We start from the raw sequence: 28,000 nt of genomic DNA on the forward strand, positions 1-28,000 counted from the left end.
TGTGTCACCCATTCGTAAAAACAAAAATTTAAATTTTTGGATGTTACAAAATCCATAAGATCATACCAGTTTCACATAATTCTTTTCAATTTCATATTCCATTATCAATCTATAAGATTATTCCAATTTCACATAATTTATTTGAGTGTCATATTAAAGTGGTTTATCAAATTAATTTCATTACATTTCCAAGTTTTCAATTTCAATTTAATGGTTTGCCCGATGTAACACAGGTAAAATGGACTTGAATGCACGGGTGAACTACTCAACATTAGATAGCTCGTAAGAGCTTAAAATACACCACACCAGGGCATCAAAGTGCAAATCCCGTAAGCATCAAATGTATAAACATTTTCAAATGCATCCTTCCACCACACCAATGTCTTCATAGAGACATATAATACTCAATGATCCGCAACAAATGTTGGATATCTGTATATAACCTGTAATAATTTCCCTACAATCACATATCCTATACAAGCACACATATGACTCTATGGGCATATAAGTTGTATCCTAACCTTTTACTAGGTTCACAAGTGCCTAAATTATACATATATTAATTACCATTCCTTGTAAATAATCATTTTCACATATTTATACCTTGTAATTGTCCACATTTACATATCATACCTTGTGGTCATTATCATTATCATTTTCACACCATGCACCATTTCATATCAATCAACAAACATTAATTCATTTCAATTCAATCCAAGTTCATTTCATTTTCTAACCATGTATGCCAACATAATCAATATTCAAATTCATGCCCAAGCATAATTATAATGAAACAAATATAAGCACACACATATAACCCAAAGAAATGGTAGTAAGTTCCATATGAACTTACCTTTTCAAAATACAAAACGAGTGTATCCTTCAGGGACTAATATGCAATTTTTACTTTCCCCTTATTAGCTCCATTTTGATCTAAGTCTTGATCTATATAAATATTTTATTTATCAAATCAATACCAAACATTATTACACAACATTATGAGATGCATGATCCTAAAAAAATTCCCTTTTTTTATTTCTCACATATTTTATATTTTATTCAATTTAGTCCATAAACTCAAGATAGACGTAACTTTCGATTACTAGCTTTGGATTAAAATCCAATTTCATTTACTTTAATTCGGGACCTTATAGTTCCTATTTATAACATAGTTTCATGATAATTTTTACATTTATTCAATTTGGTCCCTAATGTAATGAAGTTAACACACAAGCTAAATTAACTTTATAATCTAGTCCTTTCCATAATCTAAGCTTAAAATCTATCAATTTCAAGTTCAATCTTCAATTTATCAATAATGGAAACTCTTTAAAAATTTAATAATTTATCAAATTGGTACATGGGCTAGTTAAACCAACTTTTCATGACCCCAAATCTATAAAATTTACATGAAAAGGATTTGTTTACCTTGAATTATGCTTAGCCGAATGTTGAAATGGTTGAAAGGGTTTTTATTTTAGTTTTTCTTTCTATTGGACAGTGAAGAACAAAAAATGAATAAGATGATAGACTTTTTCCACTATCTCATCAATTTATACTTAGTTTAGGAACTAATTAATCTTAGTTAATTAGCTTAATCATGACTTAATTAACCTAATATATCTATAAACTATAATTAATGGATATTGCCATCATCATCCATTAAATTTTACTTTATAGGGTCAAAACGATAAAGTGGTGTCGCTGCACAATAATGCGACACCATTTTCCATAGTATGTCTAGAATTGGGGAGAAACAAAGGTTAATGGGGGAAGAAAAAAAGAAAAGGTAAATTTGGAAAAAAAGTTAAAGTAACCATTGTGTGATTGTTTTGGCCATATACAATTTAAAAAATACAAGAAAATATGGTATAATTTTAGTGTTGCTTTAGCCTAGTGCGACACCATATAAAATATATTTTTTCTATTGTAATAATTTGTTCATGATTGCAGAATATTTCGAGGTGGTGTCGCGACACAGTTACGTGGCACCATGAGTTGCTACAACAAACATATCATTTTCATAAATAATCTTCAACCTATACCATTTACGTACCATGCAACAAAAACAAAAACAATAATATTTTTTTAATAAATAATAAACTAAATTAGAGTAAACACACAAACGAAAACACACATAAACTAATTATGTGTACTTCCCCCCCCATACTTTAGAACATACATTGCCTTTAGTGTAAAATAATTAAAGTGCAAACAAGAAAACTTCCCTAAGTAGGCACAATACGATTCAATTCTCAAAATCCTAAGAGCAATTATGCTAAGGAACATCCAAAATACCATGGAAAATATCAGTAAAAGTCTACCACATTGTCTTTTTCCCAAAACAAAAACAAATAATAATATCACCTATGGAAACACGAAAATGGACTTGCTTGGATCACCCTCTTGGAACCACACCACTCACACCGGCACTACTTATCTACAATAGTTTAAAAGGAGTGGGAAAGCTTAACAACCTCAATGAATGCTTAGAATAACCACAATGTACACACAATATTAAAGGTTAAACAAGATCATACTACAACATGTTCACAACCATATTCTAATCAAGACAAAATATCGTATCCACATTTCATTAAATCATAAAACTAACATGTACTCCTACATGCAATTACACTCAATTCGCTTATATATAATTCATTTAACAATAATTCATCAAGACTAAATGACGTATACATGCTTTAATAACCCACTAGTCTAGCTGATATATTCACATGCATTCACAAGTTAAATAGAAACGATCCAAACCACAATTACATATGCTATTTACTATGAGAATATACTAACATTTTCATGAAACTTAAATAAACTCATTTAGCATATTATTCACATGTTGAAGCGTCCATCTCACATTGCATTACCACAACAAATAAGGTCACATTTAAATAATAATTTGCATAGCAACTACATACTCATTTAAGCATACATCACATTACACATATATACATTTTAAGATAATTTGGCACTTGACCTATGAAACATAAAAGTGAGCTCTATCATCACTCATGGGATACATAGATCTCCAACACACCACATAGACTCATAGAGTCAAACATGTCCCAAAAGTGAAGTATAAAGCTAACACTCTACTTTTTTCCCCTTACATGTCCCGTTGAATGGAGCTTAGCTCATATTCCCTTATCCCTCCAACATGTCCAAGGGCCTCAACACCCAAAATCACTGTACATATAGGTGAGCACTCACAATCCTATGGCATGCTAACTATATCCAACGATTTCAAGATCACAAGGCCAAAATATTCAAAATCAAACACACATCACTTATCGATTATTTGTGCACTATCATTGCATATTTGCATCTTTAGAAAAACACTGTCACTAACATTTAACATATACATAACATGTACACATTTGCACTTTCCCAACGATTATCATAACCACATATCACATGTTATAGCATCTCATCTCAATTCATATATTCACAAACACATAAGCACTTTATTCACAATATAACATAGGCATGAAAAAGCTTACACTTGAAATTTAGAGTAGGGGTTTAGGCTACTATTGAATTCCCAAATAAAGCATTGAATCATGTCCACAAAGCAATTATTCCAAATACTCACCAATTACGCTTTTACCAAAAAGTCAAAAGCTTAAACTAGCTTTTCCTTGCCTTAATATTTAATCGTAGAAGGTTCTATCGATTCCAACGCTTCAGCAAAGTAAATCACACAACAACACAATCAACATTTAGCTAAAGACTCAAACAATCCAAAAGAAAAAGCCTAAATTAGGTTCTTTTTTGACCGAAACCTTCGACATAGAAAACTTAAAATTTGAAAATCTTCGTTTATACTTAATATTTTCACCTAAAACGAGTTTCATTCATCTAATTATTCACCTATGACTAACTCTCAACCTTTAAACTACAATAAAATACTCAGTTCATAATATTGAACTTTTCGACATGTTTATGGCAATTTTAACAAAAATTCATTTAAACTCAAGAAATATTTAATGAAGCTTCAAATAAAGTTTAGAAATCTTCTAATTATATCAAAACTAATTGAAAAATACTTTAAAACAGTGTTTTTACTCAAAATCCTGAAATCCACCATTAACTAGCAAATTTTTTATTTTTATTCAAAACATGCAAGTTAATGGCTAACAATTCAGTTTTAAAGACCAATTAACATTTAAAATTATTTAGGAGTTGAATCGTTACTTTAGACGATGAAAAACCAAGCGTTTGATCGAAAACCCGAAAAATTCGGAAGCTTGACAATAAAGAAAACTAAGGTGTTTTTGGGTGTTTTTCTTGGATTGTATGGAGATATTTGGCTTGAGTGATGATAGAAATCAAGAGAATTAAGGTTGAAGAACAAAAAGTTGAAGGAAGGAGCTTTGGGAGCAAGGGACGACTAAAGTAGTAAGATGGGGAAGACTAACGTGAAATTTATAGGTGAAGGATGATATTAGGGCGATTTTTAAAATTTGGTGTAGTTGCCTCTTAAAAACTCACAATTTTGACTCTTACAAATCAGTCCAATTTTCAAAATTGAAGGTTTTTAAAACTGTTTTTCAAAAATTGATTTAATTTTCTAAAAACCATAGTAAAAAACATTACTGATAATCCATGTCACAAATTCTAAACACTCTAAGGCTAAAATTTCTAAATTACCCTTAAAAATCATAGGCCCTATTTTGGGGTGTTACAAGATCTTCCGATTACAAGAACATGAAATACCCTAAATAAAAACTAAGAATGAAATAAAAACCCTAAGTATATTTTCTATCTCCCTCAAGTTGTGTGTTTAAATTGATTACAATGGTCTTTATATAGGCTAAACTTAGAATATTGAAGTGCCTAAAATATTCTTGAAGTCGCTAGAGTTTGTCTAGGACAGATACTCCTAATTTCCCTAAAAAATGCAACTATTACGTGTAAGGACTTTTTGATTAATGTAAAAAAAAATAAAGATTTTTAGAGCGTGTACCGAAAGCAAACTCCAAAATATTCCAAAGCCGCGTACACAAAAAGACTACAATCCCACCTTTTTATTTTTCCACAAACATTTTATTTCTAGTAACAAACAAAAACACAAAATTTTAGTTATAAATAATTCAATATATTTTACCCTTTGTATTTATAAATTTTATTGTTTTCTCCTCAAAATTTTTAATTAAAACTTTCAATTTTAAAATAGAGATATTTCATATTTATAAATTTATAAAACCTCAAAAGAAGAAACTTCTCCAATTCATCAAATATGCTAATATAAAATTAGTTTTTTTAAAGTGGGATTTAAAAATATGGCATATTTACTTTTTTATTTTATTAAATATATTTATATAATTATCTTTTTATTTTACTTGTGCAAATACAAAAGTCAATAATAATCTTTAATTTAATATTCGTACCTTTTTTTATTTCAAATCTAATATTCAAAACCCATAAATAAAAATAAATTTTATAACAAATTCACATTTATAAAAAATTCAAATTAAGATTAATTACATTGAAATAGAAAACTTGATCATCTTAATTTTACGTTGTGTAGTGGAAAACATTATAACTTACATTTCACGGTTTATTGATTTATGCTTATTACTATAATTTGCTCTTGAATAGTTTTAGATTAGAAAATTTTAATGATTCTCTATAATTCTTCATTAACAAGAGGTATATTGAAAAGTTGAGTGATGGAGAAATGGTTAATTTGATGAATTTAGGGTTAAAGGACTAAATTATAAAAATTATAAAAGTTTGTGGTAATTTTTTAATTTTGGAAAATAAAAGGGTATTAATTATTAAATGGGTTGGAATTGAAACATATGCTGATAAATAAAGAAATTTACATTTTAGATCAAGATCCCGTAGATACTCGAGGAAAAGGAAAAATCACGGAATAGTCCCTACACTTCTGCAACTTCTACAATTTGGTCCAGGTAAGTTCGTACGGTTTAGAATTTAATATCAAAATAAATTATTGAGTAGAATAATATGATATAATTTGTATAATTAGTCTAAATTGTTGATGACGAATGGTAATTTGAGGATTAATATTGAACTTGATATTCGGCTTGATTTGAACGCGGGATAGTGTACAATTGGGATTTGGTGCATGATGGTGGTTTGGAGTGGAGATGGTATTGGAGGGAGATAATTGTATATTGTCTGAGTAAACTGAGGTTCAGTATTTTTTGCAAACTCTCGTGTTATACTTTCTATTTGGTGTGTTGGTTGGATTAGCTCTTATGAGCATTGGTGTGATGGAGGGATTGGATCGAGTAAGCATCTTGTGTGTTTGGTTGGACCGACGATGTACTTCTATCTGTAAGTCGTTTTTGAGTAGAAAATCATGGTTAGTTATCTTGTGGGGTAATTCTAATGAATTTATCATATATATTTGGGATTTGAATTGTTTAGTTATGAATTACCATTTAGGATTGTGGATGACAGGAAACTTTCACAGTTGTTATATGATTGTTTATGAATTGTTGTATTCACTTCGATAAGATTTATTGATTTAATACGTCGATATACTAAGCTTCATTGAGCTTACTTGTGTTAAACTTTATTCTTGTAGATACTCAGAAGGTTGGACAATTGGATCAGCACTCAAGTCACACTATCCAGCTTATTTTGGTAGCTTTTGAACGTTTACTTCATATTATCTGGCATGTAATAGGTTGAATAATGATATTAATGTTTTCAATATGTAAATAGTCAAGTATGAATTTGGTTGTACAAATTGCTTTGGTTGATCTTCTTTTGGTACTTTTGGTGTCTTAACATGATGTGTATATGGTCATTTGATTCTTGTTGGAATGGTTAAAAGAGTATGTGATGAATTGGTTGTTTAGTAGCTACGATGTGGTATGTTTGAGTTGGTGTTGATAGGTGATATCTTGAATGAAATTATTGGTTGAATTAATGTTATGTTTTGATATAAATGTATGTATACTTGTGGTACCAATGAGGGTACATTGGTTAGACACTAAATTAGGTTAATTTTGGTATGTTTTTGGCATGATTAAAGTTAATTTGGATAGATATTATGATTAGTAAATGGTTTGCCTAGGTTCCAAGTAGCTTGAAATGGTAAACTTGTTGATTAAGGTACATTTTAGGTCCACATGGCCTGAGACACGGGCGTGTGTCTCAGCCGTGTGTGACACACGGCCATGCGACACGATCGTGTGTCTTCGGTAAGTTCAAGACATGCAAGTCAAGCTGTTACACGGGCTAGCACACAGCCTGGCACACGGGCGTGTGAGATCATTTCAAATGGTACACAGCCTGTAACACCCTTTACCCGTAGTCAACGCCGGAACAGGGTACAAGGCATTACCGGACTTATCACACAAACATACATACAATTTTGGGTTATACATTTGTGTCTAAATTAAAATCATTCACATTTAATTATAAAGTCCCTAATACGAGCCTACGAGGCCCAAAACATCTTTGAAAGTGATTCGAGACTAAACCGAGAACTTTAGAGAATTTGACAAAACTTAGAAAATTTTTTACTAAACAAGGGTTACACGCTCGAGTGGATATGGGACACGCTCATGTAGGCAGATTGTGTGGTCACACATGCCCGTGTCCCGACCCCGGGTAACTCTTTCTTTGTCACTCAACAATAAATTGAAGACACACGGCCAAGTCACACGTCCGTGTGCTAGGCCGTGTGGTCAATTTAAAATTTATGATTTTGCATTTAATAGGTGCAGACTTCACACGCCCAGGACACATGCCCGTGTCCAAGGCTGTGGCCCTTACACGGCTGAGACACACGGCCGTGTCTCTGCCCGTGTACTCAATATTGGGCATTCTGTTTTGTAAAATTTAGGGTGCAGGAGACACACGGTCTAAACACATGCCCGTTCATGAAATGCATCATTATATAAATATACTTATAGCCAATATTAGCCCATTTCCAATGGCTTTATACAAAATAAACTTCTAACCAATAAAAGCCAACATATTTGGCCAAATCAATTATGACACATAATAAAATGACCAAGTCCCCCTATACATGCCATAACTCAAAATTTTGAATTCATTGGTACCAAAATAATTGTTGATAGTGTGAGTGAATCTCTGACGGTCTCCGAACCCCGAGCTAGCTTGGTGAGTAAGCTATATAGCTTAATAAGTTCCTATGCAAATAATAAGCATCATAACCATACAATTAACATACAGTTAACATGAAGAAGATTAGCATGAACGTTATCAAAATCTCATAATTATAACTTAATCAATCACAATCCTACCAAGAGTTCATCACATATCGAGCTCATTACTTATGAGTTTTATGTACATACCTGTACCAACTCTCAACATAAGCATATCCTTTCACAACTTTGGCATTCCCGTTGAACACTCGGAATATTAACGGATACTCGAAAATCTTGCACACAAGTGCCATATATGTAGTTGAAGCTACCTCATATCTCATAATACATATGGGCTTGTTTTCGAGCTATTTACGGGTCTGCTCACACAAGCTGTCAGTCAGGACATAGCTACACAATGCTGCTCACACTAGCTGTCAGGTATCCGCATCACATGCCGGACTACCCAGCCACTGGTAGGACGTATGAGACCAGCATCCGGATTACATAATCGTATATACACATGGGTTCTTAGTGACATGTTACTCGTATCTTATTCTTTCTTATGGTTAAACCGGGATTTCTCGCTTGTCAAAACTTTGTCGAATACATCCAAAGAGCCAATCACAAACCATACAATATTAAAGCCTTTAAAACATAAATATAACAATACATTATTTACATACGAACTTACCTCGGTACAAAAATAGTAAAATTGGACCTAATCGTCAAACACTTTGTTTTTCCCCCGATCTAGGTCCGAATCTCTTTTTTTTTGGATCTATAACAACAAATTTAACTCATTTAATACTTGCATTATTCAATTTAGCCCAAAAATCATATTATAAAAAAATTACATTTTTGCCCCTAATGTTCACATTTTTACAATTTAGTCCCTAGGCTCGTAAATTGAAATGTATTCAATTTCTTCAAAACCCAAGCCTAGACAAACCATTTTCATACTTATACCAGCCCACATTTTTCACTTAATCACACTTTTACTACTTATTTTATGCCTTTTACAAATAAGTCATTTTTGACATTTTTACCTAAAATCTCTTAGCGAAAGTTGTTTATCTAACACCAAACATGCATTTTCTACCATTAGACATCAAGATACACAAATACATAACATGGGTAAAATTTTAAACTTCATCTTTCTTTCAAATTAGTCCTTGAAATAGCTAATTAGGTTACAAGGATCTCAAAAACATGAAAATCTTTAAAAACCGGGCTAGAACGGACTTACAATCGAGCTTATAAGCTTGAAAGCCCTAGCTATGTCTTTCTCTTCTAAATTTTGACCAATAGGGACTAAATTGATGAAGATAAAGACTTTTATTTAGTTATTTTGGCTTTATTTGACAAATAACCAAAAGACCCTTCATGCATAACTTTAAAGTTTCACCTAATCATGTCCATTTTTGTCCATCTAATTAACAAATGGTCTAATTACCATTTAAGGACATTCAATTTAAAATTTCATAGTAATTAGACACCTCTAACTTCTATAACATACATTTTACACCTATTACAATTTAGTCCTTTCAACTAAGTTGAGTGCCCAATCGATAAAATTTTCGAACGAAATTTTCATGAAACAATTCCATAAAACTGTAGACCATAAAAATATAATAAAATTAAATCTTTCTTAGTCGGATTCGTGGTCTCGAAACCACTATTCCGACTAGACCTAAAATAGGACTGTTACAACTTTCCTCCTCTTTAAAGATTTTCGTCCTCAAAAATCTTACCAGAAAATAGGTTCGGGTACCGTTTTCTCATAGCTTTCTCGAGTTTCCACGTAGCTTCTTCGGCCCCATGTCTTTGCCACAAAACTTTCACTAGGGTTATATTTTTGTTTCTCAACTGTTTAACTTCCCGAGCTAAAATCTCACAACACCGACACATGAAAAACATTATGAGTCCTTTCTAACTCTGTCGGTAAAGCTAACCGATATTCCACTGGCCCTATTCTTTCAGCTCAAGAAATTCTTTACGTTTCTGATCGATGAACCGCTGACTGATATATTTCTTTTGGAATTCCTCTTGAAAGAATTCCTATATAACCCTCTCTTTTGGTACCACAGATACTAGTGTCTTCCACTAGTGATATGCTGTGTCCCTCAATAATGATATAGCATATTTCAAGCATTCTTCGGGTGTACATGATAACTCATCAAATACTCTGATAGTATTCTCAAGCCAGAACTCGGGTCTCTTAGGGTCATCATCTACATTAGCCCTAAATTCCTTCTCCTTGCTTTTAATCTTATCAACCGAAGGCTTATTCAATCTTACTAATTCCACACCTTGAGGAGTTGAACATTCGAATTTGTTCGAACAAACTCCGAATACCACTCGTTCATTATGTGGAGGAAGGCTTCTCTAGTCCCTCCTCCCTGACTGACTGTAGGAGGTTTATTTTTAGATGACGTTGCCCCTTGAGCTGGAGCCGGCATATTACTTTCTATATCATCAGCTACAACTTGGTCGGGATCTATTTACTATATGAAAACACAGTTTAAAATTGTCAGGAGTCATCACACTATCACAGTTTATATATGGCATGTATAGCTAGACTCTTACACACGCTACGCTAGTCCGAGAATCGACTAAATCGTAACTCTGATACCACTAAATGTAACATCCCATACCCATATTCAACGCCAAAATAGGGTACTAGGTATTACCGGACTTATCACACGAACATACATACAATTTCGGGTTATACATTTGCGTCCAAATTAAAACCATTCATATTTAATTATAAAGTCCCTAATACAAGCCTATGAGGCCCAAACCATGCTTTGGAAGTGGTTCGAGACTAAACCGAGAACTTTAAAGAATTTTATAAAACTTCAAAAAATTTTCACTAAACAGGGGTCACACGCCCTTGTGGATATGGGACACGCCCGTGTGGGCAGGCCATGTGGTCACACACTCTCTTGTCCCAACCCCGTGTAACTCTCTGTTTGTCACCCAATAACAAATTGAAGACACACGGACAAGTCACACGCCCGTGTGCTAACCTGTGTGGTCGATTTAAAATTTATGATTTTGCATTAAATAGGTGCAGACTTCACATGCCCTGGACACACGCCCGTGTCCAAGGTCGTGGCCCTCACACGGCTGAGACACACGATCGTATCTCTACCCGTGTACTCAATATTGGGCATTCTGTTTTGCAAAAATTAGGGCGTAGGGGACACACGGTCTAAATACATGCCCGTAGGGCAAGCCATGTGTCGTACACGGCCTAGACACACGCCCGTGTGCTTACCCGTGTGGACAAAAATGAGGCTATTTACCAAGTCATTTTGCCATCCATTTAATGCACACACTTACACAACATAACATGGCACCAATCCAAGCATATACATACAACCAACATCCACAACCAAGACATCAACACATCATTCATGAAAGGCATCATTATATAAATATACTTATAGCCAATATTAGCCCATTTCCAATGGCCTTATACAAAATAAACTTCTAACCAATATAACCCAACATATTTGGTCAAATAAATTATGACACATAACAAAATGAACAAGTCCCCCTATACATGCCATAACTCAAAATTTTGAATTCATTGGTACCAAAATAATTGTTGATAGTGTGAGTGAATCTCCGACGGTCTCCGAACCCCGAGCTAGCTTGGTGACACTATAAGATAAGGGAAAGGAAGGAGAGTAAGTTATATAGCTTAGTAAGTTCCTATGCAAATAATAAGCATCATAACCACACAATTAACATACAATTAACATGAAGAAGATTAGCATGAACGTTATCAAAATCTCATAATCATAACTTACTCAATCACAATCCTACCAAGAGTTCATCACATATCGAGCTCATTACCTATGAGTTTTCCGTACATACTTGTACCAACTCTCAACATAACCATATCCTTTCACAACTTTGGCATTCCTGTTGAACACTCGGAATATTAACGGATACTCAAAAATCTTGCACTAAGTGCCATATATGTAGTTGAAGCTACCTTATATCTCATAATACATATGGGCTCGTTTTCGAGCTATTCACGAGTCTACTCACACAAGCTGTCAGCCAGGACGTAGCTACTCAGTACTGCTCACACAAGCTGTCAGGTATCCGCAACACATGCCGGACTACCCAACCACTGGTAGGACGTACAAGACCAGCACATGGATTACATAATTGCATATACACATGGGTTCCTAGTGACATGTCATTCGTATCCTATTCAATTCCTAAGGTTCAACCGAGATTTCTTGCTTGTCAAAACTTTATCGAATACATCCAAAGAGTCAATCACAATCCGTACAATATTAAAGCATTTAAAACATAAATATAACAATGCATTATATACATGCAAACTTACCTCGGTACAAAAATAGTAGAGTTGGACCTAATCATCAAACACTTTGTTTTTCCCCCGATCTAAGTCTGAACCTCATTTTTCTGGATCTATAATAACAAATTTAACTCATTTAATACTTACATTATTCAATTTAACCCAAAAATCATATTATGGAAAAATTACATTTTTGCCCCTAGTGTTTCACATTTTTATAATTTAGTCCCTAGGCTTGTAAATTGAAATGTATTCAATTTCTTCAAAACCCAAGCCTAGCCGAACCATTTTCATATTTATACCAGTCCACAATTTCCACTTAATCACACTTTTACTACTTATTTTATAACTTTTACAAATAAGTCATTTTTGACATTTTTACCGAAAATCACTTAGCAAAAGTTGTTTATCTAACACCAAACATGTATTTTATACCATTAGACATCAAGATACAAAATTATCTAACATGTTTAAAATTGTAAACTTCATCTTTCTTTCAAATTAGTCCTTGAAATAGCTAATTAGGTTACAAGGATCTCAAAAACATGAAAATCATTAAAAACGAGGCTCGAACGGACTTACAATCGAGCTTGGAAGCTTGAAAAACCCTAGATATGTCTTCCTCTTGTAAATTTCAGCCAAGGGGGACTAAAATGATGAAGATGAAGACTTTTATTTAGTTATTTTAGCTTTATTTGACAAATGACCAAAATGCCCTTCATGCATAACTTTAAAATTTCACCTAATCATGTCTATTTTTGTCCATCTAATTAAAAAATGATCTAATTACCATCTAAGGACCTTCAATTCAAAATTTCATAGGAATTAGGCACCTTTAGCTTCTAGAACATACATTTTACACATATTACAATTTAGTCCTTTTAACTAAATTGAGTGCCCAATCGATAAAATTTTCGAATGAAATTTTCATGAATCAATTCCATGAAATTTTATACCATAAAAACATAATAAAAACAAATCTTTCTTCTCGGATTCGTGGTCCCGAAACCACTGTTCCGATTAGACCCAAAATCGGACAATGACACGGCTTGGCACACGGACGTGGCTTGGCTATGTGACCAAGCCAGTGAGTTACACAGGAATGGACACGGGCTAGGACACAACCGTGTGTCCCTATTTCGAATGTCCACACGACCTGAGACACGAGCGTGTGTCTCAGCCGTGTGACCCCTGCAGTCTAAATTTTGCAACTTTTTCCTAAAATTTCCAAATGTTTTTTATTTAGTCCCGAATTGTTTCTATAGTATTTTTAAAGCCTCGAGGGCTCGATTAAGGGGCATTATGAATGTATTTGAATGAAATTTGATTATGCTTGTATTAATGTATGCTTTGAATAGTTTATTATTCTGTTTGTCTGATAATACTCCGTGACCCTATTCCGATGATAGATACGGGTTAGGGGTGTTACAAAAGTGGTATATCACTACAAGATATTGGCATATTTTTATTTATGAAAGGTCTAAGTGTTCTCTGGACTGAGTTTGTCCATGCTATTTAGGGATGAAATCTGAGATCTTGTATCCATCATATCTGAATGGTTTTCATGTTTCTTTTAGATATCATCTGGAACCTAAGTCATTTGTTAAGTTGGGCGTTCTCGTGTCATCTAACATAGTCGTCTGGAAGATCTGGAACATTTCATCATCAATATAAGTTTGATTTGGGGATTGATTAAAGATATGATCTGATTGGTAGCCTGATAAGTTATCAAACTCAGTATGAGAATCCGCCAAATATAAGATCAATAGAGAGTTCATCTAAAAGATCAGTTAGTTTAATTTTCCGTTAAAGAATAGTATCTTTCAATAACCATCCTAGGGAAAAGTATTAAATGTTTGTTTGAAGAAGAATTTTTTGAAAGTAGGCTCTGTATAGATAGTCTTCTGAGAAGTACCTTTGTTTCTCTAATAAGAAATTATATATATATATATATATATATATATATATATATCATCATCGTAAGTTCTGGAGTCAGCCAATGAGTGAAGTGAGAGTCGATACGTTAAGTATGGAGCTGGCGTATAGGTGTATATTCAATATTATGAAAGTATCCACCAAAGACAGAGATGTAATCCAAAATCTTCAATATGAGAAATTCAACTAAAAAGGCTCTAAGGTATTCTATGTTAAAACTCACTAAGCTAGCAGGAACTTACAAGTGTTTGTTCATGTTTCAGGTTCTTTTGTAAGAGTGGATGCGCCTAGAGGAACCTAGCCAGGGATGCGCTAGGTTAAAGGCGAGTTGGATGATTATGCATACAGTGGAAATCTTAGGAGTATGGCATATAGTATATCACGCCAAATAGAGTCTGTCTTTAACGAACTTTTTGTGTTGTAATGTCTTATATTATTTTTAAGAGTCTGTCGTATTCGTTGATGTTTTCTTTATTTCTTTTGTTTAGAAAACATTTAATAAAATAATAAGAAGTATGTTGAAAAACGATTATACACAGAATGTTTAAAATTTATGCTAAGTGTTTGTATGTCATAAGATTCAACATTCGGATTCAGTGGTTCGAGTTGGGTAAAGTTTGTTACAACATAATCCATTTCAACCTTCATACAATTAGTTTGGTGATAACTTCATATAACACTGAGCACAAACTAATTGGTCTAAATTGAATAAAATTTTTCGTCTTGGTGACTTTAGATATCAGTACTAGTAATGTTCTATTCAACTCCAACTCAATAGCACCACCCATAAAGACATATCATTCCATTTGACAAACCGACTCCCTAACAATTTCCCATTGACTTTGAAAAAATTGTGGATGCAGGCCATGTAAACTCGATTCTTTCAAAGGAGTCATGTCAAACATAGCCTTTCTAATCTCCTCATCAGAAGGAATCGAACCCAATGTCTAAAAATCTTCACTTCGTTGTTGGATCTAGTGCACTGAGTGTGGTATATTGTAAACTTGTAATTTTTTCAAACAGATTAGTTAATAAAACAAATTCATTGATTACATTAATATACTTAGTATATACTTTGTAAGATTATCCTCATTGGTTGTATAATGAAAAGAAAGGTGTTAACATGAAAAAAGCACAAACACAATATAAATATATAATTTTTATTAAATTCAACAAGTATTAAAAGTTATACAAATATGAAATAAATTTAGACACAATATAACACAAACACATAAATTATTTTCAAAATGAAGTATCTATGAAAACTTATACAAAACGTAACATAAAATAAAAATAACATAAACATGGCCTGCTTTAAAAACGTATGGAAATCTAAATAAAACAAATTATTAACATGTAAACAATAAGTTTATAACATTATAAACCCACAAATCTAAATATGGTATAAAAAATATGAATACATGAAGATTGCAGAATCCACACTATTACAACAACTCCAATTTCTGTTATTATTTTTTGTCAGGATCATAATCATATCAACACATAGATTTTAACATAATTTTTATATACATTATTTTTCGTATGATTTCATATTGTCATTATTATTTTCTCTTCTAAGCTGATAACAACAACGTGATCGGTAATCCAGTTGCCCTTATGAAATAGAAACAGAAAATAGAAGTAAAAGATTTTGGAGGTGATGAAAAACCTAAAATCCTGTTAGTATTTCTCTTTCTATCGCTCACTTATTCGTCGGTGCGCCACCATATCGCTGTCATTTTCTAGGCGTTGGCTGCGTTGAGATATAACAAAACATTGGAGGTTGAGGTTGGAGCAGGCGGAATAAATTTCGCTAAAGACAAATTATGTTTAGTGGGTTCCACCAGACATAACATGAAAATGCTTACATTTTTTTCTTATATATACCATAGCCATAGGAGAAGATCTACAGATTTCATAGACCAACCGCAACCCTTCGTATCCATTTCCTTCGTCCCGTCTCGCCTCCACCTCTGCCTCTATCTCCTTAGCTAATCTCTTCCTCGCTCTCTCTTTTCATTTTACCTTCTATTTTGGCGTCTGGGTTGCTCGGGTTTTACAACTTTCTTAAATACATATTTGGATTAAGGTTGATTTCCTTTATATTCTTTTCGGGTTCTTTCAATGGGGTTGGATGGGGATCATTTCTGTCTTGAGCTTGAGGATGGAACGAAGCCGGGTGGAAATGACCTGGGTTTGGAGAAGGAACCAAAAACTATAGCCATTGAGGATGCTGTTAAGGTTCTGTTGCAGGGTTTGGGAGAAGATGTCAACAGAGAAGGTATTAAGAAAACTCCTCTTCGTGTTGCCAAGGCACTTCGAGAAAGAACAAGAGGTGTGTTTCCTTTGTTTTTCCTCAGTATAGTTTTACAGTATACTAATCACCCATGTTATGTTTCTTCGGATTTTCTTTTTATATTTCTTATTCACGAGCGGTCTACGACGATTCCGGTATTATATATATATTACATTACTTAGGAGACTATAATTTTCATATATATACAACTTTACTCTTCAATGGTGATGGGAGCGATCTGCCTTGCTTAAAGTGGAATAAAGATTTTGTTTTCTGCTAGAATATTCTCATCATCTTCGATGGTGATGGGAATGCTTCGCTTTAGTTTGGTCTTATAATCCGCAACCAAAAAGCACGGATTTGTTTTTTCTTCGCTTTGGTACATTTCTTTTTATAGTTGGTAAACCAACATGCAATTGGTGGCCATGTATTAGTTTATATTTTGCTGCATGGGACTTGGCACGCTAAAGAACAAAAAAGCTGAAAACGCCAAATAAAAGGGAAGGATTTAGTGAAGTACGAGTCTGTTGTGTACTTTCCTCTTCATCTCACATACATATGTATTTATAAATGTAGTTAAAATGTTATATTTTGTGCTAAGGTTTGATCAAGACTTATATATTACTTTCTCCAGGTTACAAACAAAAAGTGAAGGATATTGTTCAGGGAGCTTTATTCCCTGAAGTGGGTCTGCGTGATAGAGTTGGTCATGCTGGTGGAGCAGGTGGGCTTGTGATTGTTAGGGATCTCGACATGTTCTCGTATTGTGAGTCCTGCCTGCTCCCATTTCAAGTCAAGTGTCATGTAGGTTATGTGCCATCGGGTGAGCAGGTTGTCGGATTAAGCAAGCTGTCTAGAGTAGCTGATATATTTGCAAAACGACTGCAAGACCCACAGCGTCTAGCAGATGAAGTATGTTCAGCTCTGCACCTTGGAATCAACCCAGCAGGGGTTGCTGTGATTCTTCAATGTTGGCACATTCATTTCCCAAACCTGGAGTCAGTCTTTCATGACGCAAAGCATCAGGGATGGATAACGGTGTTGGTCTCTTCAGGTTCAGGAGTTTTTGAAAACGAAAATGCTGATGCTTGGTGTGACTTTCTGGGTCTTCTGAAATTCAGAGGTGTAACTGCGGACAGAATTCTAACCAGGGACTCGGAAAAAAAAAGTTGGTGCCCTTCCTATTCTTCCTCAGTGGCTAAGGGTTCTTCTGAGTTAATAGCACCTAACCCTCGAATGGTTGCTGCCATAGCTTCGATACTTGGATCTTTGGGTGAAGATCCATCAAGGAAAGAGCTTCTAGAAACTCCTAGCCATTTCGTGAGGTGGTTGATGAACTTTCAGAATACCGAGTTGGAGATGAAGTTCAACGGCTTCACTTGTGGCATAAAAGATGTTCTTAAACCTAATGGAGAATGCTCCCACAATCATCAACAGCTGCACGCAGAGTTGAGCCTATCATTCTGGTCTCAATGTGAGCATCATCTGCTTCCTTTTCATGGTGTGGTCCATATAGGATACATGTGCCCTGAAGGATTCAATCCCATTGAAAAGTCCCTTTTGCAGTCAATAGTACATTTTTATGGTTTCAAGCTGCAAGTGCAAGAAAGACTTACTAGGCAAATAGCAGAGACGGTTTCATCAATCTTAGGTGGAGATACCATGGTAGTAGTGGAGGCTAACCACACCTGCATGATTTCCAGAGGGATCGAGAAGCTTGGCAGTAACACAGCCACGATTGCTGTGCTGGGTCAATTTTCAACCGACCCTGCCATCAGGGCTCTGTTTTTGGAGAGGATTCCAAGCAGTACTACATCTGGAATGTTCTAATAATGCCAGCCTTTGCCTCATTTTCATGCTTTTTAAGTGAGCAACAATGTGGTCTAATTTGTAATGTATTATTTCTTCCTGTATTACTAAAATGCAGCCAGCTAGGGTGTGTTCCAATAAATTATTAGCGTGGTGGGAATTCCAGTTATTCTCAGGTGGTCAATATTAAGGCTCTTACTCACTGTAACATAAATCCCCAGTGAAAGAATTTCAGGGGTGAGTTGTACTTCTGGTCTCCAAAAACTCTTGAAGCATATTTTCAGAATCTTTATCCCGTTTTATTTTGTTGTTTTACTCTCTCCTAATCTAATTTAGAACCCTTTTATAATAGGTAACGTATCATGCTGTCATTATTGAAGCGGTAGTACTAGAAGAATGACGCAAAATCTGTGGTCAGAATTCAGATTATTTTGTACATCCTTACTGCAACATTTTTCTCAAACAATTTATGGAGTCCATATTTAGATATGTTGGATTATTTATCTTCTGTACTTCGAGAAGAGGTTGCCTAGAAAGCTTCCCATGGAAAAGGCCATGGAAACTCAAGGTAAGGGACTTAAAAGTTTGGGAACTAAAGGCAACCATTACATGCTAATACAAAACATCGCATCTGATATCAACGCTGGCTACCAAAGCTGTAAAGGTCAACCTCCAAATAATACCAAAGCTTTATTCCAATAAATTTAAGTTCCACATACATCAAAAAGATCAAACCATTTACATATGCATTCGGATAGAATGCATTCGTGTAGTTTATGAACTGGGTTGAAGGGTATCAAACCAAAAAAAAAAAAAAAAGCCAACTTTATTTAATCTTTACCATATATGCCGGATTGTATGCCAAACTATCTTAAATTCTGATTTCCGAGGATGCCTCATATGCAAATATCGCATGCAAGCCATTCCTGAGGCAAAACCCAGCAGCATTGCTAGCACACATAACCATGAAAATAGAGGGACTTTGCGAACCTGCATGTGATCATTATAGCCATTACAAAATAATTAACCAAGCAATATGCTTGCTTGCGCAAAACCTCGTATCACCACTGAGGAATCATACAGACATCAAGAATAACTAAGAATGCCTTGTAAGTACGGTAAGGATACAAAAGCTAAATGACTTGCTTGACAAAGCGTAATGATAACAACAAATATTTTGGATTCGAGCAAAACACTTGCCAAGAAATTTTGTAAGCATAATGAATCAAACCAAAGAAGCAAGCATTTACAAGTTATCAGCATGCTTTACAAATCAGAGTAAAAGAAAATACAGCCATGCAGAACATCTTAGCCATTATTATTGGTGCAAGTCATACATTTTCCATTACCCAGTTCTTGTACGGAAGATTTCGATCTGCGTGCTCAAGTGAGTAGCGCAGCATATCAACAATTGTCAACTCTGTTACTGGATCATGGTTTTCTGCAAACTTAAAGGCTTACACTCAATTGCATAAATAATGGGATGGCAAAAAGTAATCAATAAATTACAAAGAAGAAAATGTAAATAACTTGATGAAGGCACCTGGAATATCAAAAATTTGTTTTGCAGGTGGAATACCAAGCAGCTCTCCCAAATAAACACGGGCGCGAACACGGTCAGCAATTGAAAGTAAATCTCCATGTGTGATAACGACAACAGGTTTATCATCTAAACAAACAAAAAAGCATTCAGCAAATCGATCACCTGATAAGAAGAAAGTCACATCCACTAATCCACAAAACAAAAAAACAAACAAACAATACCAACAAAGAATAGGAGAATGAGAATAGGAAATTAAGAAGATACAAGATGAAACATTAAACTTCTGTGAATAAATACATGGTAGTTACGAGGTGCCAGCCATTCAGAAGACATAAGCTGTCTTTATTGATCAGCTCCACACATTACACAAAATAAAACCATTAGTAATATCTCCGTACCTTTAAATGATAAGCACGGATGCTTGAAAACCTCGTTGATCATCTGCAAGCAGAGTAAGTCTTCCACGCCATGACCCTCAATGGATTTCAAAACAGAAACCGCATCAACAACAAAAATGACAAAATTAACCATCTGGGGCCTGCAGAACTTCCAACCTAGCTCTCGTGGTTTAAATTTCATTCTTCTCCTTAAACTGGAATCATCTGATTTCCTGATTAAACAAATCACTCATATGAACTAATCTGGAGACAGGAAAAATTACATCCATGACACAAACTACTCTGTAAAGTTACAAAGCAAACCTGATAACAGGTTCCCCATGACGAACACCATTATTCATCCAATTTTGAATCACATTAATGTTTTCAGAGGTGCCGTCGGCCAAGCCCCTGGAATCATAAAGACAGAATGAAGCTGAACCTCTTGGGATCATGTATCCTTGAAGATAGTAGGTCCCATCTCCAACAGATGGATTATCTGCTTTAGAGAAAATACTAAGTTCAGGATTATAATAACTACATCTACCTTGCATAAAAGTGATCTAACAAACCAATGAAACAACATTACATGATATTTGAGCACGTTCTGGTGCAAAATTGTCATCCTCAAACACCCTGGAAATTTTATTGACAAGACTACTTTTTCCACACCCTTTTGGACCAATCAAAAGGAGTGATGTTGTTTTCGGAACATCGTAATCACTGAATTTCTTGCCACCAACATTCTCAATCCATATTCCAGGGAAATAACTGTTCATGTGAAATTACAAATGCCAATTAAAGTTAAGTAATACCAACTCTACCCATCTCGAACAACAAATGCTAAACTTCAACTACAATAAAACCTTCAGAACATACACTGCATACTTGAATTATATGTGCGGGTACTAATATTCACTAAACATGTTGTCAACAACTGTAAATATAATCAAGATCAAATCTGGCATTACATTATTAAGCAGCAATGATAAGAAGGTTTTTCATAAATCGCATTTTAGTGTTTGATGTTGCTTAGTGCACATTCTGATTATATCACAAACCTAGGATGAGAGGATCTTTTTGGTTTCAAAATTAAAAGTGCGTGCAAGTTTCAAACCAGTACTTTTTAGAGAATTGAGCTTCTATTTCTGGAGCCAAGCAACGAATAAAGGAGAGCACTTTTTGGAAAGAAATGAAATTGTGCTACCAAGAATACCTCAAAACCTTGTACTTTGCCTCGTTTAGACTCATACTTCGAACCCGCAATTGATCATAACTCTGCAAAACCTCTTTGTAAACCTTCTGTCTCCTCTTGTGATAAGCTTCAAAGTCCGGAGAAGATGACTGAGGACCCATCTTATCAAATTCTTCTAAAAACAACCTATCGCTTTCATTTTTTCCATCTTCAGCCTTCATTCTCAAATAATCCCTTGCTCATATGAAACCAAATAATCAAATTCAACATTTTTCACCAACACAGAAAGAAAAAAACTATTGATCCCAAGAAAATTATATAGGCTAAAACTCATTTCATCCTTTAAAACAGGGGGGAAAAAAAAGAGTACCTAAGCAAAGTGGGGTTTAGGGAAGACAATGATGGAAGTGAGAAATCTTGGTCTACTGAGTATTCTTCCTCTGTAAAAAAAAAAGACAGAGAGAGATGAAAATGGATTCAAGATTAAAGATTAAATAGGAGAAATGAAATAAAAAGGAGAAAGAGAGTGTTGACATACCAGAAGTGAAGGTAGGAGGGATGATCGTCTCACCACCCATATTTTGCAGGAGAAAGTAAACTATATCCCCTGGTGAAAAAAACCTAAACAGATTACGTGTTGTAAGTGAGAAAACTTAGTTATATAATATTATTTGAGTGTTGATTTTAAAAAAAAAAAAAGATCTGTTTGAGAGATTGATGCCAAAAAAATGTGTTGGGAGAGATATACATTAAGTTAAAAAAAATTATTACTTTTTTAAAATTATTTTCTATATTTAAATTTTTAATTCAGATTATTTTGATATATTAAGTTTAAAGTTGATACGAAAACTTTAAGATAATCCTGGTTTTTTAATGACAATAATTTTTTCATGAAATCATCTATGGCTGTAATGCAGCTATTCGTAAGGCCACCAAACTGAGTCAAATATGGAATTGGAACGGACTGTCCTCACCTTCCTCTCAATCACTGATTCTTAGCTACTATTATATTTATAAAATATATGTAGATTTTAATTTTGATTAATTTTTAAATTAAAATTTATTATTAAATATTTGTTAAGAATAAAATATTTATTATAAAAATTAAAGTATAGTTGTGTCCTTGTTTTCACTTTATTTTGTCTTTCTAGTGTTTTCAATTTTTAATGAATACATTTTATCTTTTAAAAATTTTGAATACATGGATATTTTCTTTTATTTAATAAAGATAAATTTATGAATTATCATTATATTCTTAAATCACTATCAATTCTATACATCATCATCAAGCTACATTGTCACGTTTTAAGAAAGTTTTTATGACTCTACAATCACCTTATATTTTACTGTGTCTCACACCAAACTCCAAGCTCTTCATATCATCTTCCCCATCTCCAAGAAGAAGAAAAGGACTCTTCTCTCTTGCTCAAACTCTGCTAGATCTCCATGGGAATTCCCTAAGCTCTATAAAAGACACAAAAGTCAAATACATACCTAACACTCTTCAAGCACTTCCTCAACAAGAACAAACCAGCATCATTAGTGTCTTTTTTTCATTTAGTGCTCTGAACCACTATCATTCTATATGGCTCTGCACACCACCAACAATGTGAACCATTATCGTTGTTATTTTTAACTATTCTTCACATTTTAATAGTCCCAAAGGCAAGTCACTTTATAACCTTTCTTTCAACGAAAGAAGCTATTGTTACCCATAATGTACCACTACTAATTTTATACACTACTCCATCACATCTTAAAGAAGCTCTCATGCCTATACAACTAACTTATATAGTAGGGAATCATTTCAGTAGATCTCAGTAGAGGTGAGTCATCGATCGAATCGAGTCGAGTGAAATAAAATTTGAGTTGAGTCGAATCGAGTGAACTTGTTCAAGTTAAATTAAAAAGTTAAACATGTCAAATTAAAATCTTGTTACAGTATAACTAAATCCATGTTAGAGCACATAAACTTGAAATCATATATATTTAAAAACTTTTTTAAAGCAAAATAAAAAAAATACTTTAGCACGATAAACTTGAATCATTAATTAACTTATTTATGTCTCCAAAATTATTATTCTTGAAATTTTTATTTTGCTAACTTCCTTTATATATTTTTAGAATTTTATAAATTTTTAAAAAGTCTAAGTTTTGGATTTTTTAATTATTTTAAATTTTTAAAAGGGTAAATTATATCAACAATCATTCAACTTTGATGTAGCTGAAAAAAAAAAGTCACTCTGATTTCAATTCAGTCACTCAACTTTTAAAAAATAACAAATGAGTCTTACGAACCATTTTCTATTACAGACATAACAGAAAAGCGACCTGGCATTTAATCAACCACTACGTTATTTCAAACCCAAAATATATATAAGGGTAAATCACACCAAAAACTACTCAACTTTGATCTCAATGACAAAACAATCACTCAACTTTCAATTCAGTCACTCAACTTTCAAAAAATAACAAATCAATCTTACTAACTTTCAAAAAACCAAACATCAAAAAAGAAAAACAAATAAAACCCTTGAATTAATTCTTCTTGTTCAAGAAGAAAGCTGAGAACCATGGCTTCCTTATTGTCATTACCCCAAAATACCCTTTTCGATATCCTTTCTAGATTACCCTTTAGGTCCGTGACCTGATTCAAACCCCTTTCCAAGGAGTAGGCTTACCTCACCTTGACCACAACTTTCGTTGTCTACCATCTCCACCACTTTTCTTCTAATCCATCTCTCATCCTCTTTTGCTACAATACTGATAAGCCATGAAAGTAACATATTTTTAATCTCATTCTTGATGCGTCTTTGGATGATTAATTATGTAAATTAGTGAATTTGATGCTCCTAATCCTTTAAATTCATGTCTTTATACTTATGAGAGCATTTAGGAGCAAAAGGAGCGAAAAATGAGCCAAAATCAAACAAATAGAGTTGTTTTCTGGATCTACAGGCCTGGGCTTTTCCACATGGGCTGGCCACACATCTGTGTGAGCCACACGGGCTAGCCACATGCCCATGTGCTAGCCCATGTCGATTTCGCAACCTGCTTCCCAGATACGCGAAAAAAAAATTAATTTTTAGGCTTTCTAAGCATTCTAAAGTCTATAAAAACTAATTAGAAGAAAACCTAAGGGGGCAATCAGAGAAGATTGAAGAAATTACTCGAAGAACACCGTTAGAGCCAACTCAGAAATGGATCTCCTTCAAGATTGAAAATCTTCTTTTAATTTCTTTCGAATTTTTATTGAATTTCTTTATGTCTTGTGGTTTTTCTGACTTTGAGATGTTTTCATTTCAGATTATGAACTAAATTCCCTAGATACCTAGGGAAGATGGAACCTATGATGAATCTTATTATTTGATTTTGATTTACATGATAAATAATTTATTCTTGTTCTAAATTATGTATGTTCATTTTGTATTTTAATATTTTTGGGATATTAATTCACGTTTAATGTGCTTATTTCAGTGGAGAAAAAATCTCTGTTTAATAATAGATCTAGCATAGATAAGTGGAGTTGCATGCAATCCTAGAAATTGGATGACATAAATCTACTAGATTAGATCAAATCTAATAGGGGAATCCATAGATTGAGTTAATGCGATAATAGAGGTTTTAATTAGAAAGAGATTTCAATTAATCAACTTAGAGTCAGTTGTTCTTACTCTCGAAAGAGATATTAACATAATTTAAGGATTTCTACAGATCAAGACACAAGTGAATAAATCGTTTAACTCATATTCAGAATAATAGGTGAAGTCTAGGTGAATTCTTTCCTAGGTATTGTCTTTCTCTTTGGTTATCTTTGATTGTTTTCCCATTTCATTCTCTGTTGCGTTCGTAGTTAAATTAGATTAGTAAATTTAGATTAAAAACAATCACTTCAATTTATCAATAAAATAATAGAAAAAACGGTAATTACTAGTACTTTTAGTCCTCGTGGATACGATATTCCCTACTCACCATAGCTATAATATTATTCGATAGGTGCGCTTGCCTTTGTCATAATTATATTTAGTTTAGTGACCATCAAGTACCCAGTCTTATTTTGACTTTGGGATCTTGCTAATCACTGACCCGACCCAGAATTTCACTTGTGGACATTTAATTGTCCCTTTGGAGGAACCACTTTCTTTGTTCCTGAAAATCATAGGTTCAATCGATTGTTTGGTTTGTCTGGATGTTCCCATTGTTTTGATTCTGATTTTGTTTTATGCAACTTGATATTGTTGGCAATGGAGTTAGTGTTGTTTAGCTTAATCGATGACCCTTTTGCTTATATCATCACATCCTATGAAGATCTCGACAAATTCGAGTCCTTTTGGTTCTTGAATCACTTAAATGTTGCTTTGGAGGATTTTCTCTTCACTAGTTTGGTTATGGATACTGATAGTTTGACCTAAAATTTTCTCCAATTCGATTTTGATTTGACTTTTTCAAAGTTAATGGCTTTGGGCAGCAGAAAAAGACAGTTGGATCCCAACCGTGGTGGCTCTTCTATTAGGGGGTTGAAAAAGAAAAAAAAAAGATAGGGTGGTGGTTTGAAGGTCAATTGTGGCGGAGGCGGAGACGGTGAGATTGTTGGGATGAAGAAAAAGTATAAACATATTGGGTCATTTACGCAAAAAGTAAAATTATTGGGTCATTTATTAAAAAATAGAAAAGGAAGAACGAAAAAAGTAGTAACTCAACTTTGCCTCATCTAACATTGCAAGTTAAATGGCCATATTAGCTAGTTTACTGACCACGTCACCTATCCCATTAGGCCTGAGAACGGAAAATGTTAATGAGTAACTGATTTGTAACTTTTGGATAATGATGTTAATGGGTGATTGATTTGTCACTTTTCAATAATGTTAGTGATTGATTTGTTATTTTTTGAAAGTTGAGTGACTGAACTGAAACTTTGCCTCATCCAAGGTGGCAAGTTAATTGGCCACGCCAGCTAGTTAACTGGCCAAACCACTTGTTCTGTTAGGCTTGTAACAAAAAATGTTAATGGGTGACTGATTTGTCACTTTTTAATAACGTTAGTGACTGATTTGTTATATTTTTAAAGTTGAGTAACTGAATTGAAATCAGAGTGACTGTTTTGTCAATTGCATCAAAGTTGAGTGATTGTTGGTGTAATTTACCCTTTTGAAAATTATTTTGATTTTTTTTTATATTTTTTGTTGAGAGAGACCAATTTGCTCATTTTCAAACTTGACAAAGATCAAAAGGGTATTTACATCAGCTTGTTATTTGAATTGTAAAATTCAACTCGATTCGAACTCGAAACTCGAATTACTTATTCTAGTTGACTCGAATAATTTGTATAACTTGATTCAATTAACTCGAAATTTAATTTTTTTATTTTTTTGAATTAAATCGAGTTTTGCTCACCCTTCACACCAAACTCCTAACACACTATATAAACTTTCCCATCTCGAAGAAGAAAAAGAGGTTTAAGTTCTCTCAAATATTCATAAGAGCCCCTAAACTCATAAGAGCTCCCTTAAGCTCTACAAAAAGAACATAGGGTTAAATACATAGCAACACTTTGCTTAAACACCTTAACAACAAGAATAAATCACCATCCTTAATGGTCATGTGCCTCCCACAAAGTAAACCACCATTATTTATTATGGTTCTTTGTACCATCTACGATTTGAGCCACCATCTTTATCATCTCTAACATCTTGTATAACTTTAATGTTATAACAATATTAAGCAACCTTGACACTAGTTAGTGTCAAGGCTTCATATTTTTTGCTTTAACCTTGACAATAATTAACGTTGAGATCAAATTTATGTAATGAAACTTGATAGGATAAAATATGTTATAAATTCTTGTACTGTTTGTACATTTGAAATTTAGTCCACTGCCTTTTAATTTAAAAATGCAAGTTTAGTTGTTAATATCATTAAAATTCTTTCATTAAATTTGAATTTATTACAATCAATTGAATTTTTAAAATTTCAAAAAGGAAAAAGAAAAAGTGATATGTCCAATTAGCTTTCTGTTTAGGAGAAAATGGCACAATGAGCATTTCTAGTAATTAATAAAGATGTTGACTAAATTGATAAAATAAATGGAATGATTCATATTTTAAAACGAATAACGAAATAGTTTACATTAATAATTAATTAAGTGATTTAAATAGAATAACTCAAACTGAATTTTTCCTTTCAACTGGAACAATTTTTTAATCTTTTATTTTTATTTTTAAGATTGGTTTACTTATAAAAATAAAATAAAAGAAATTCCATAGTAATTGATAAATTATAAAATCATAAGATTTATTTATTTTGATTTTTTATTATATTATTATAAAGACAAAAATTTGAGAAAAAGTATTGTCGATTTTTATTAAAAATTTGATATATTTTTATTAAGTATA

The 28,000-nt window shown here is 33.4% G+C and overlaps 2 protein-coding genes across 3 annotated transcripts; one reads left to right on the forward strand and one right to left on the reverse strand.

Moving 5' to 3' along the window:
* The first annotated feature begins 16,094 nt into the window (after positions 1–16,094).
* Positions 16,095–18,779, forward strand: LOC108470545 (GTP cyclohydrolase 1-like). Its single transcript, XM_017771895.2, has 2 exons — positions 16,095–16,723; positions 17,319–18,779. Exons 1-2 carry the CDS (start codon positions 16,513–16,515, stop codon positions 18,512–18,514), a joined length of 1,407 nt encoding a protein of 468 aa, XP_017627384.1. The 5' UTR covers positions 16,095–16,512; the 3' UTR covers positions 18,515–18,779.
* Positions 18,780–19,158: 379 nt separating this feature from the next.
* Positions 19,159–22,534, reverse strand: LOC108470546 (uncharacterized). Of its 2 annotated transcripts, none has more exons than XM_017771897.2 (9): positions 22,147–22,534; positions 21,979–22,048; positions 21,630–21,842; positions 21,003–21,184; positions 20,738–20,912; positions 20,435–20,646; positions 20,037–20,162; positions 19,843–19,934; positions 19,159–19,483 (listed from the first exon to the last, which is right to left on the reverse strand). In XM_017771897.2, the coding sequence occupies exons 1-9, from the start codon at positions 22,184–22,186 to the stop codon at positions 19,331–19,333; spliced, it is 1,263 nt and encodes a 420-aa protein (XP_017627386.1). In that variant the 5' UTR covers positions 22,187–22,534; the 3' UTR covers positions 19,159–19,330. The 2 variants fall into 2 exon arrangements, with proteins under 2 accessions (XP_017627386.1, XP_017627385.1); XM_017771896.2 differs by having other exon boundaries at positions 19,831–19,934; positions 22,147–22,527.
* Positions 22,535–28,000: the final 5,466 nt, after the last annotated feature.

This window comes from Gossypium arboreum, chromosome 11 (assembly GCF_025698485.1).
Source record: "Gossypium arboreum isolate Shixiya-1 chromosome 11, ASM2569848v2, whole genome shotgun sequence".
Lineage (NCBI taxonomy): Eukaryota > Viridiplantae > Streptophyta > Magnoliopsida > Malvales > Malvaceae > Gossypium > Gossypium arboreum.